The sequence below is a fragment of the Rhipicephalus sanguineus genome, chromosome 10, assembly GCF_013339695.2.
Source record: "Rhipicephalus sanguineus isolate Rsan-2018 chromosome 10, BIME_Rsan_1.4, whole genome shotgun sequence".
In the NCBI taxonomy this organism is placed as follows: domain Eukaryota; kingdom Metazoa; phylum Arthropoda; class Arachnida; order Ixodida; family Ixodidae; genus Rhipicephalus; species Rhipicephalus sanguineus.
Window position 1 is genome coordinate 151,967,705 of NC_051185.1, and position 13,312 is coordinate 151,981,016.

At 46.4% G+C, this 13,312-nt stretch overlaps 1 protein-coding gene across 1 annotated transcript; it reads left to right on the top strand.

Moving 5' to 3' along the window:
• Positions 1–6,389: 6,389 nt before the first annotated feature.
• Positions 6,390–12,644, top strand: LOC119372598 (WAS/WASL-interacting protein family member 1). Its single transcript, XM_037643078.2, has 3 exons — positions 6,390–6,575; positions 10,806–11,315; positions 12,496–12,644. Exons 1-3 carry the CDS (start codon positions 6,539–6,541, stop codon positions 12,552–12,554), a joined length of 606 nt encoding a protein of 201 aa, XP_037499006.1. The 5' UTR covers positions 6,390–6,538; the 3' UTR covers positions 12,555–12,644.
• The last annotated feature ends 668 nt before the right edge of the window (positions 12,645–13,312 follow it).

Consider the following 13,312-nt stretch of genomic DNA (forward strand, 5'->3'; position numbering starts at 1 on the left):
GAGTGTCCTTAAAAAATACTTCAAGGCTATGTAACACGTGCTGCAAACACGTAGGCTCCGAAATAATACAGTATTATGGCAAAACATTTGAACGCAATATTGTATGGGTTCGCAAAAGTAGCGACAGACTCGGCCCCTATGTATGCTTTACCTAGGTGCGATTTTTTATAGCTTCGTGGCAGGCAAATTATTAATCCGTGCCATTGTCATACAAAAGCCGCATTTTGTGGGTGAAAGGTAACTGCTCTTTAGTGCAACCACCACACCAACTACTGATTAGGATATAACTGAACCACCATAATAGCGAAACACTGAACCAATATGGTTAGAATGCAGCAGTTTAAAAAATGTGACACGCACAGCGTCTCCTCGACGAAAACACTTTCACTGGTGCCATATCAAGGGATATAGACTAAAACACCTGCACCTCTCTGCAACAATAGCTTCGCCGCATATGTTGCGGGCATAGACAATGCGCAGTGAAGTGCTTGCTCTCACTGTATTTCAAGTGAAATGTCCAGGACCTGCTGGCAACACGCTGAGAAATTGCGCAGCACTGCGACGCAATGTTGCCGCTATTATTTTGCACTTTTTGCTAAGTGTTGTGCCCATGGTATGCAGTCCCAATCCTTATGTTCTTTCAATACCAAATGCTCATGATTGAGGCCAAATGAAGACGAGCCTCAAATATTTTCGCCTCCATCCAAAATGCAGCCGCCGCGGCCGGGATTCGACCTACGGGCCAGCAGCCGCGCGCCAGTGTTCTGCGCAGTGTGCCGCAAGGTTGCTTTGAAAAATGCAGCATTTTGGTGTCTATGCACCGCCACAAGCCGCTAAACACCCGCTCTCATTATGAGCCATGACAGAGACAGCTACTTCTTGGCAGCAAGCAATATAGCTTTTCAGAACCGTAAATTGATATGGTTGCATTGTGGGCATCTGCATTGCTTACACTGTAGTCTGTCAGTGTCGAGGTTGTAAATCAGCAAATGTTCTTGCAGTCACTTAGATGGTGACCTACTTTTCATCAAGAGAATACTTGCACATGCGTCGAACCCAACGTTGTAAGCAATTTGATTCATATAAAGTTTTCAGAAACGTTTCCGCCACTGCTAATAGGTGCGAACACCCTGAACGCGGCACGCTACTTGTACCGGTGCTCACAGTTGATAATGTTCAAACACACTAGAAAAAATGTGGTCATGTAAAAGCTTTCATGCGCGTTGTAAGAACAAGTATGACAGCAGCATGATGTAACAGCAAAGATTACTGAAAGTAATAACGCAGACTTCGTTAAATTACCCGACACGGTGGTCAAGTGCTTATGGTGCTCGACTGCTGACCCGAAGGTAGCGGGATCGAATCCCAGTCGCGGCGGCCCCATTTTTGATGGATGCGAAAATGCTTGAGGCCCGCGAGCTTATATGTAGGTGCACGTTAAAGAAATCCAGGTGGCTGAAATTTCCGGAGCCCTCCACTACGACGTCCGTCGCAGTCATACCATGGTTTTGGGACGTTAAACCCCAAAAATTATTATTACTTTGTTGAACTGTAAAAATTGAAAACATGTTGCGATCGAGCAATTTCGACGTGAAGTCCCGCGTTCTTAAAACTAACAAACGGCCTTATGTTTTCTGTTCCCGTGTGCACCTCTAAGAAATTTCATCGGGCCAGTAGCGTCAGCTACAATTTTTTTGAAAGCTGCTTGGTCTTCACTTCATTTAAGCAATTAAAATTTATTCGTCATGTACAAAGAAGGAAGCAGTGGCAGCTTTTAATAAGAGCAATTATTTGCCCAAGGACAGGAGCTTAAAAGCAGGAAACTTAAAAGTTCTAAACGGGAATCTAGTGTTTACCTCTCGAAACGACGAAACAACAGCAGAAGGAAAGTCAGTGGTGTGAGAATGCAAATCTAATAAGATGCACATTCTTCTAAGCAGAAGACCACGACGGAGATAATGTTGTCTGCGGTACAACTTACATGATGTAGGGAACCGAAATACTAAGGAAGCAGATTCTTCATTTGGTACACATATGGTTGCAGGGAAATAAGCGCTTTATCTTTGTTAAAGTTATGACGCAGCTGCCACAATCGTGGTGACATATAAAATATTTCCGCGAAAATATTTTATAGCTCCGGTACATCCATTCTAGTGCGTATATTCTGTCTTCGCATTTAGCACGTCACAATTTGATTGTGTTAGCACAGTTGAAATCGAGCGCCTCTTTCTATTTTGTGGTTATTAGTAAAAATGAAGCGATAACTTGTACTGTATTCTATGCAGTAACATGACTGCAGTATTCTATGCATGCAGGTATGACTGCATTACATTAGACATTAACAGCAAAAAGGCATTTTAAAGGAGAAGGATCTGTGCACTGTTTCATTTGCATTTTCATTTGCATTTCATTTGGAATGCATCAGGCGCTGTTCCCCTATAAGGCAAAATTACCCCAAGGAGGAGTGACAGAGCCCAATAGGCGCGCGTGATGAATGGATATACCGTCGAGGAGCATCTACAAAGAGATTCGTGCCCTGTGCAAACCAGTTAGTCTCAGAAGGGATCAACTGAGCGGGAGATGCAGTCCGTGTGCAGAGATACGTTCCGTGTGCAAACAGTTGCCATGAGAACAAACCATCCTCCTCGCTCTTGGGTCAGTCCTCCCATTTGTGTTGTTGGTGGCACGTGGGCGGTTGTGTCACGCTCGGAGAGTTCAACGATCTAGGTGCTATGCCGCGGTGCCTTACACGTATGCGTGGATGAGCGCGCGGTACTTAACGCAATGCATGGCTGCACTAAAAAACACGGACAATAAAGAGATGTTTTTTAGCGCAGCCATGCATTATGTTCCAAGTATACACCACTAGCCCAAACGGAAGCGTTAGTGCGTGTGGAGCTGCTTTTACGTTTCTCCGCACCCATGAAGTCTGGAGCTGGTCTCCACAAGTTGCGACGCCGCGGTGTATACCTCTGGCGTAGTCACGGCACTGCGTCGCCATCGGCTGAGAATGGCGGCCAAGAAGACAGTAAACCTGACGGCACCCAGGATTTCGATCGGACTCTGGGCAGAAATTGGCGCCGTATTCTTGCGCATGTAAGTGAGCACTCTTTACTCTGCGGTACCTGTCGCGTGCGCGAAACGCATCGCCCTTGCCGTCAATGGGGTCGATCGTGTTGTATATCCCGCGCACGAAATGCGCCGCGAAGGCCGGCTTGGGCGTCGGCTCGCCTGTGCTCTGAGACCGCCTAGAAATTGGCCGCCATTGCCGTCGGCCGCCTGTGCTCGCTCAACGAGTGTTCGCCGTGATGAGCTGTGGGCTCGCGATATTGGAAACTGGCTAGTAGCATAGTGCGGGAAGATGCAAGGACAAAGAAGAAGTACGAGAGGAACACAAGCGCTTGTCCTTGCGTCTTCCCGCGCTATGCTACTAGCCAGTTTACGATGAACCAACAAGCCCATAAGGGTACCCTTGTCGCGATATTGGGCAGAGGTCTCGCCGCTACGCTGCGACTCGCTCAAAACGCATTGCGGTGGCCGGCAACGAGCTCTGTTGTATAACGCGCGCTTGAAGTGTCCCGGCATGTTCTTGCGGAGGCTTTAGCTAGCCAACTTCAGCTGCGCTTCGGAACTCTGTGGAAACCGGTCGCCATTACCGTCGGCTTCCGCGTTCCTCGCTCGCTAGTACCTCGCCTCCGCGTTTGCTCGCTGTACTGCGGCTGGCTCGAGGAACTTAGTGGAAATTGGACGCCACTACCGTCGGCTTCCCCGTCGCTCGCTGGCCTGGCAAGGAGCTCGGCGCCGTTCGTGGTAGTGGCCCTGTGTTCGCTCACTGTACTGCCGCTCACTCAAGGAACATTGTGGAAATTTGTCGCCATTACCATCGGCTTCCTCGTCGCGCTAGCAAGCAGCTCGGCGCCGTTCATGGCGGCGGCTCCGCGTTCTCTCGCTGTTCTGCTCGAGGTTCGCTGGCGCCAGTGCTGGATGACGGGTTTGCTCGAGCTGTACGACGCCACTCGCAGAAAACTCGCGGACTCGTTGGCGGTACCTCGGCGTGATGGCTGCGGCTACCGCACTTGAGCTGTTGCGCCATGTGCTCGAAATGCGTCTTTGATGATGTGTGACATAAGGGTGAAATTATTTGCACCTAATAATTTAGGCGTGTGTTTTTGTTTAACCTTGCACGTATTTGCCATGTGCGTGAGTCTTCATACTCTCTGTCACATGTGACAACCTATTTCCAATCTTTTTGTGTTTTGCAGGATGCAGCCGTTGTCCACAACGTGCAGAATGCTGTGTGCACTGGCGCGTGCAATGCCAGTCATCTGTCGCTTCGGTGGAGCAGCTTCACAAAAAGGATGGTTCGACATTTGACAACACGGCTGGACCTGTATTGGACATTTTACGGTGAATTCTATGAAAGAAAGAAGAAAGTTCATATGTATACATAAAAATAAAACGCATCATTGTCTCACATTTGTCTTTCGTGGTCGCACTGACTGCGCAATCAGTGATACACGCATGACTAAATATTTTATCGCGTCTTCTTTTCTGCGCCATTTGTTGCTCAAGGCGGAAAAAAACACACGAAAAAAGTATTAAGACTTGAGAAGATAATTGCAGGAAATCTTCCCTAGTAATTAACGGTGAATTTGAACAGGGGATAAAAAGTTCATCCGAATGGAGTATTTGAGTGCACCAACCGTTCGTCCGGAGAGGTGCAACTGCGGGGACTAAGGATTGCCGGGTAAGGTGTAAATGCGAGGACTAAGTCTTAGTCGACTGAGTGATGTGTGGGGACTAGCAGCTGCCCGGTAAGGTGTAAATGTGAGGACTAAATGTTAGTTCACTGAGGTGAACTGTGGGGCTAACAGTTAGACCCGGTGCATGGGGACTAACTGTTAGACCCGGTGCCGCAAGTTCTTAAAGGGATTAATGCTTGTGGCAGCCCCATTAGTCCCCAAAGGGACAAATCATACACCCTTTGAACACCAGTTCGCCTTAGAGTGTATAGCTCTTTTCGTTTATTTGGCATCGCAGTTTCGATTACACGGATAATTGCATTTTCATAGCTCCACACCATTACCTGTTAAAAAGGCCCATAGAAGTAAACTTCTTCACTATCAATAGCTAGAATTTCTAAATGTAGCATCGCTATGTATACCCTCAAATAAACGAATGCAACACAACTGCAAACACAACACTATGTGATGCGCCTTTAGCGCAGAGTCGTATCATTTCATAGCGATTTGCTATCATCACACTCATGCGTCTCTTGCCGAGCCCAGATTTTCCGGAAACACCAAGTAAAACAGCTGTAGTAGGACTGTATCTGAACAACGTGGAGCATACAGGTAGGTAGTGGGCTCGCAGGAAAAACAAGCCAATTTTTCACGTACGCTATCTAGACATAGTGGTTAGCTAAATTGTGCTCTGCAGTCGCGTCTGAGGAGAGGTACCACACTCTGAAGAAGAATAAGTGTAGCGTGATAAACCTGACTGTTACGCTGAACCATACGATGGCAAAATGAATTCTACTAGCCGCCAGCTAAATCTACCACAACTTTGTGCCACACCAGTAGTCCGTCGGTAAAGGCAAAAGTCGGTGCATCAAAATCAAGTAGAATATAATGTCGCTTCGAACGCAGTAACACCATATATATATGTAAACTTATTATATTTTGGTGACTGTACTGAGACTTACCTTCGCCTTGCGAATTCTTGCTTTTGCGTGGTAATAAAAGGGTGCTATATATTCTCGCTAATGATTCTTCCGTTGGTGATTTAGAAATACCTCTCCCTGAAATATATATTAGTCTATTTAACCCTTGATCTCACCTATCAAACTTGCAAAGGGTAAATATTTCTAAGTATATAGAATATCCAACAGCTAGAACAACTAAAATTTATTTCTTCGGTGGGAAACTACGGTGCACGCCCACTGTATTTCTCTTGATCGCAGAATGAAAAAATACTCATTTCCAAGCTTCCATATGCGTGGGCGCCGCTTGACAGTTCATCCTTGCCGCCAAGAAGTAGGACTGAGAGAACGTTGATGACGTGAACAGCGGGAAAGAAAAATAGCGCTACTCGCGCATAACACAAAAAATAATAAAGCGTAAAGATTACCTATTTGCGCTTCATTGTTAGCTCACACATTTTCGCAGCGACGCGATAGGTCCCGCAGAGGGCGAAGCCATAGAGCAATTTTTTATAGAACTGCCACAAAGACGGTAGGAAGATAGCTGGCGAAAGCACCGAGTGCAGCGGCTTAGCATGAAAAGCAAATTTGCACATAATTTTTTTTGCTTTCAGTTGCTGCCTTGCATGAAACGGCACTCGGTAGTGCGCTGTATTGTTGCACAAACAATACCTTTTGCCACGCAGCTTGACTTCCTACCGACGACCGCGAAGAAGCCGGTCCAAGAATACACGTCGACAGCAGTATAAAAGACATCGCCAGGTCGCACAGCAGTCACCTTACCGTGTCGAAAGGCGGACGCACACTCCTGCAGGAAGGTCATCTAGTTCCGCCAACATGAAGCTGCTCTGTGCACTAGCCCTCGTCGCCCTTGGTAAGATGACTATGCTCATTTTTTGGTACAAAGACTTCGTGCGAGGGGTAACAGCATCGTGCAGCAACAAGTTGAGACAACACAAATTTCGTGCCTAGATACTGGCTTATTTGTTGACGCGAACCATATGGTAGTGTTCAAAGGCTAGGCTACTACCACGAAAATTACACTACAGTTCTACCGTGGTAGCTTACCCCCGAGGCATGTGGTCATTTTCAGAACTGACGCTTAAGTACTCACTTATGCACCACAAACGCGTTTTTCAGGGCTTCCGTCCTATGAGTCGTAGTTTTAAACGTATTCAACTACATTAAACGCAAATTATGTACTAACAACAAGGTATCACAGAGCGGAAACGAAACATAAAATACTACGTCGCGCTTCGCACTGCTAATCTATTTTAAGACATGGGAACCATCGTTAAAGGCGCAACACCACACAACACAAGAGAAGACCAGACGAGCACAGGCGCAAACTAACAACTGATTTATTGAAGGCAGATCTCCAGGCATATATACCAACAGGCTGCGCAGGCGCAACGTCACAACAATCCTCGGAAAACATCAAAAAACATCAAAAATATCGCGAAAGAAAATCAATTTCAGCTTTGTAAAGCGCAATGGAAGTGTCGCTGACACACGCCCCACCTGCTTTCCTGATTAGAAACGCTTCTAACGTTTCACGAGCCGTTTTTTGTCTGCTTCTACCTACTATTTTTGCGCATCGGAAACGTGGTTCACAATTCGGGCATGTCATGCAATGGTCGACAAGATGGCTTCGCTCTTTGTTAATTAGATTTCTTGCGTGTTCCCTGAGCCGGTCATTGAGGCAGCGCCCCGTCTGGCCGATATATACTTTGCCGCAGGTCAGGGGAATCTCGTACACGACGTTGCTGGCACACTGAACGAAACGTCGTTCATGGTTCTTTTTGCAGCCTCCCTTTTCCTCCGCACAGGTGGTGCGACGGCTCAGCTGAGCGAGCTTCTGGGGGGCCGAGAAAGCCAACGGCACGTTGAACCGGCTAGCCACTTTTTTCAGGCTATGTGTGACCTTATGCATGTACGGCACCACTTCTGGCCTCTGGGCGCCCACCAGGGGCTTCGCGGCATCTGAGTAGCAACGGTGCTTCAACTTCTTAAGCAGCGTCTCAGCAACAGACAAGACGACCTATTTTAAGATTTCGTAAAATGTCTGCTTATTGTGCCTGTTTTTTGCTCGGGTGAACTATCCGCTGAAGAACAGTGCTAAAATCCGAGTGGTGTAAAGCCTAGACTAAAAAATGGCCTCAGAAGATAATAAAAGCAGGCGAAATAGTGCGACATATTAGGTACGTTATGGTTTTAATTAAGCTAGAGGAGCAAGAATGACGTATGTAGCTGACTGACCTAAACCAAAGTTTTGTCGCCAGAAGATACATACGCGGTCTTGGCAAGCAGCCCTCTGCGAATGCTTATGTGGGCGAATGTGGACAGTATTTTCTTCCATCAATTCATTTTGAATGTAGAAGAACAAGATCACGTTTCTTGTTAATTGCTCCTCAGCACGAGTACGCAATAACTTAACCTAAAAACATGTAATTCATAGCAACAAGGAATAAGCACGTGGGTTATCTGCTCCGGAAATTTTCTGGGATGATTAAGATATGGTTATGACATCAAACGCCAAGACGAATAAAGGAAAGAAAGCTTATTAGTGATGGTACGTGGAATGATGCTGTGGCGCGCTTCTCATTCAGGAGTTTGGACAGAAGAATAGTATCTCGAGTTTAGAATAATCCCATTGTCACCTATTCCACCAGCCAGATTACCCGTGCTGAGAAGTAGGTGACTCGATTAGGCGCCTCTGTACATGCAGCGCAATACGCCCAGCCCGTTTTTATTTTCGTGTGTCTAACAGTGGTGCTTTATTTATACGGAGAAAACTGCGTTTGAGACAAAAGTTAGGGGGAAAAATTATTTGGTGCCAAAAGCACGATATGTTAGAATATTGTGGAGAGTTCCAGAAACGTCGACCATCTGGTGTTCTTTTCCGTGCATTGACATCGCACGGGCCTCTAGTATTTCTGGTTCATCTAAATGCAATCACCGTGGCCAGGGTCGACCCCGCAACATTCGCTTTAGCAGCCGAGCACTGTAACCGCTGTACCATCGAGGAGGACACACGTTTAAAGCTATCCGGACGACCGTACGTGAGAACGGCCCAGCGTTCAAGGGCGAAAAACTAGAGATGTAGGCTTTAGAGCACAATATATCAATCAAGTTCTGTTCGCCGTACCATCCCGCGCCAATTGGGTTTGAAGAACGTGCCGTACGAGACGTGAAACAGTTCACCAGGATGTGCGATAGTTTTCCTGGTAGATGGAACTGTTGTTTAGGAGCACCTGCAAAACTTCACAATCCCTCCTCCACCTGCTGCTCAGGGTGCACTCCACAGGCCGATTATTCAGGAGAAAACCCTATTTGGCTGGCAGGCCGTGAGTTGGGTCTTTTAGAAAATGCCAAGATTGTCGAGGAGAGGAAAAAATAATACGAGGGGGAGAGTTACCGTAAACGAATGAAAAAATATCCTACGCCTGTGCTCATGCATATAGCCCACAGCGCTTCAGGAACGCGAGAGGCAGAGTTCGAAGCTTGAGCAGTGCATGCGGGAACGCGAAGCCGTGAGCATCTCTCCGAACACAAGGATTATTTAGAGAAGTTTTTGGTGCATTTCTAAATCATGAGCTAAATGCACCTGCACTAACTTGAAACCAGAGAAAGAGCGTAGCATGGCATATTTGGATACCTGAGAAGCGCCAGTGAGAGGAGAAATGGAGCGCTTAATTAGGCAGTGGCGCCCTCTTTTGCGTGGCGTGGGGGTCAGCCTGGGGTTTCAGAAGTGTTTTTAGCGATTTTCAGTTAATTATTGCGATTATTGCTTGGTTATTCCTGTATTTTAAATTATCATGAATTATCTTAGTTTATTTTCAACTGATTTTTGAGCAATGCTAGCCTTGTTTTAGGCCTGTTCTTGCAACTAGATTTTCAGATTCATCATGCGACAGGCACACGGACGTCGACGAGCCGGGCCCCTAAAGTGCTACGCACTAACATAGCTTAGGAAGCCGAAGCCTACGTTACTTCAGGCAGCCAGATAACCAAATATATGGCTTCGTCAATAATATTCTGAACGAAATGGGCGTTACAGCTTTATTTTAAAGGTCACCGTCGAGACAAATGTCGTGTTTCATCAAAAAGCAAGGTCAGAAGTTGGCATGCAATGATGAATATAGGCGCGTCTAGTATTCAGGTAAAGCTAATTGTGTGTTTAATTATGTATACAAAATAAATTAAAGAAGACTGGTAGAACTAATGTCGAAATAAACGAAAGTATTCGGACGTCTCGGATGTTCTTAGGTTGGTCTTAATAAATAGGTGCTCTCCAATTGTGCGTAGCTTAGCGCCGTGCTATTCATCTGCGGGTAATAATGACAGTAAAGCTCTTGTTTGCGCTAGTTGATGCATTCTTGAACACACATAGCAGGGTTATCGTCGTTTTGGGACGTTGAACCCCAGATATTATTAACACATGTAGCAGGGATGCGCCAAAAAAGAAGACGGACGAAGAAAGGCAAGTACCGCTGACCTATACACTATGCACTATACTACTGTAGCGCAATACACTATACACTATACTAATACACTATACATATAGCGCTGATGTATACATAAGACATAGCGCTGGCCTATAGGTCAGCGCTACGTCTTGTGTCTTCTTCCGTCGTCCCCGTCTATGTGCGCTGTGAACTTCCATTATGCAGTACCAACTAACCCATGAAGCCATCCTCGTGTACACCTATACGCATGTGTTCGGGATGATGTGTATTCATATTGGGCTGCTTTGGCTTTCTGAATTACTGTTGATGCTTGCACCCGTTCTGAGTACTTGCCCTCCTCCATACGTGTTCCATTTTTCGCACAGCTCAGCTTTGTGTGTTCAAGGATAATAATGGCGCTGACGCAAACGCAGTGTAACTTTTAATAAACTTTGCGTAGAGAATGTTAGACCTGTATTATGTACGTAAGCCTAACTTCATCGCTTCGTATCACAAATATAAGGACACATGCGATTATATAGCTTTCCATTAGACGGTTACGTAAAAATATCGAAATGACTCTTCAATAGCACCTGCTCTCACCGAAATGCCACCTACGCCGACGTTTAATTACCTCTTTTGTGTTTACACCCCAGGGCTTCCATTCGGCAGCGCTTACTATGGTGGATTCTACGGCGGTCTCGGCGGCTGGGGTGGCTTCGGAGGTTTCGGTGGTGGTCTCGGTGCCATCTTTGGCCCAGGAGCTTATCCCGGTTTCTATGGCCTTACCAGCCTGAACCTCTTGGGTGGCAGGTTTCATCACATGTTCGCGCGATTCCCGCCACCTCACGGTCTTGGAGCTGCCGAGCGCAGGGGAACCCTGAGCCCACACCCTCTTGACATCAACACGGTTCAAGACCCCGTAACTGGCCACCCCATGGTACGCGTTGTCTACGGCGGCGTCGTGCGGGAGCGCGTCGTGCCTGTACCAGTCCCAATTCCACAGGATGTGCCTATCCCAGTTCCCATCCCAATTCCTCAGCCATACCCAGTCCCTAAGCCACGAGAAGTTCCAGTCCCAGTGCCTTCTCCTTTCCCCGTCCCAATCCACAGTAACACAGAAGTGCACAAGACCGACGTCGTCGCTGATGTCCCAGGAGGTCCAGGTACGTGACATTGTTGGGGCATAGCAAAGCCAGTCACGTGGTCTAGATGGCGTTAGACATTGCTTCAAAAATCTGCCAATACAAATCAGAGACGCAAGTACAGAAGAGCAGAATTGTCTACTGTGCATACTACTGCAGTACAACTCCTTTTGTATAGGGCAAGGATCACGCACACACCCTATGCAGCAGTAGCGATTCTAATAAAAGATCGTGTAATAAGCGAAGACAGACATTGAGCTCTTCATTTAAGGTGAACAACGTGTCTTCTAAAGACAAGACACAAACTAAAGAAAAGGATAAGAAGAAGCGCTGTACATTGTCCTTTGGTTTTTGCAGCCATCTCACTAACCTGTACTTGTATTGAATTAATCCGAACAAATGAGCTCAAAATCCGCACTAGGTTTGTGCTTCCTGGTTCTTTAATGAAACAGTGAAGTGAAAAATACGATCAAAACTGCTTCATTAACTAAAGTGCCTTCAGAGCTTCACGACTCTTATTGTCCTCAAACAACGCGAAAAACTCATCAAAGTTGAAGGTATGATAAATATGTCTCCCTTTTCAAATTTACGCGTGGTAATTTCGCATGTGATTAGTTAATGTGATTAGTTTCAATGTGGAGAGATGATCATGGCTTCTTTATATGCGGCGGAAATTACATTCAATATTTTCTCATAATACCGAAGAGCAAGAGGTGGATAATACCAGATTGAGGTGGGAGGCATTGCTGTCCAGCCCTGCCCTCGGGGACCAGCTCAGGCTGGTCCGGAGGGTCGAAAGGATGGCGAGGGCCAGCGGTGCCTTGGAATAGGGGCCCGACCACACAGCGTTGTCTTGTTTTAGAGGCAACGACGTCTTGCGCAAATAAAGTTTTTTCTTCTTCTTCAAGGAAGATTACTTTAGTTCGGCGCCTGAGATTCGAGAAAAAAGTTCTTTGCAGACTTGTTTATAGATGTAAATGGCCGCTTAACTTAAGGAGGTGGAGCCCCGTTTTTTGCATCAGCGCTCCAACTGTAACTGAGAAAAGATGGGGCACACTGCCTCGAATTAGAACACACAAGTTTCACGATTAGTGGCCACATATTTGCAATCTTCTTGTGCTAATGGTCACCGGAACCACTCCCCCTTAAAAGCGCCCTGGCAGTGTTTTTAACCAGCGTCTCCGTTTTTATTCTTTTACAGTTCTGCTCGAGTCTGGTGTCACTGGCGTCAAACCAGGTACCCCAAGAGTCGCTGCCTAGGCTTGGTCTGTTAGAAAGTCATAACAATTTAGTCAATCAGCTCCACGTAAATTATGCATTACAAATAAACAAAAGTTTGTCTGGCAGTAATCAGTCTCATCGTTTGATTCTCAGTGTTCCAAACTATTGCATAAATAAATTTTCAGTGTATTTTGCATCTGTGCCAAAGGCTGATTCTTGCCTGAACTGGCACAGCTTGAACGATTTGCCTTTGCATAAAAAAAGAGAGAGCATGTACTGAGCATGGAGGGGAGGCAGGGGGGCGCAAAATTTGCCCCATACTTTGTCTAGAGTTTACTAGAACAGGGGAGTGCTAGGAACGGCCGCTGCACCAATGTACGGAAAGTGAAGCCTAAACCGGGTCAATCCGCTTGTGGCGCTGCGATCGGTAGTCTGCAATGTGTCGTCGTTTAAGAGTTTCGCGCGGCTCCACCGTAGTGGTGCAGGGGCGGAATGCGCGCTTCCCACTCAAAAGGCCCTCATTCAAATCGCAGCTGCAGATGGTGGGTTTTTATTCTTAGTGCCACCTTTAATAGCTGTATTCGTTTTCTTTTGTTTCGTAAAACTAGCTTCTGTTGCTATGTATTGCTACAAAAAGTGACGTAAAATGTGAAAGATCCTTTCGAGTGTCGCATATGCAACAATTGTGGAGACCACATTTTACGTTTTGGTTGAATCCCGCGCGGTGGCGCTGCAAATAACTACGCTCGCTGTCAAATTTCTTCTATTTCACTTCACATTTTGCGTTACTTATTGAA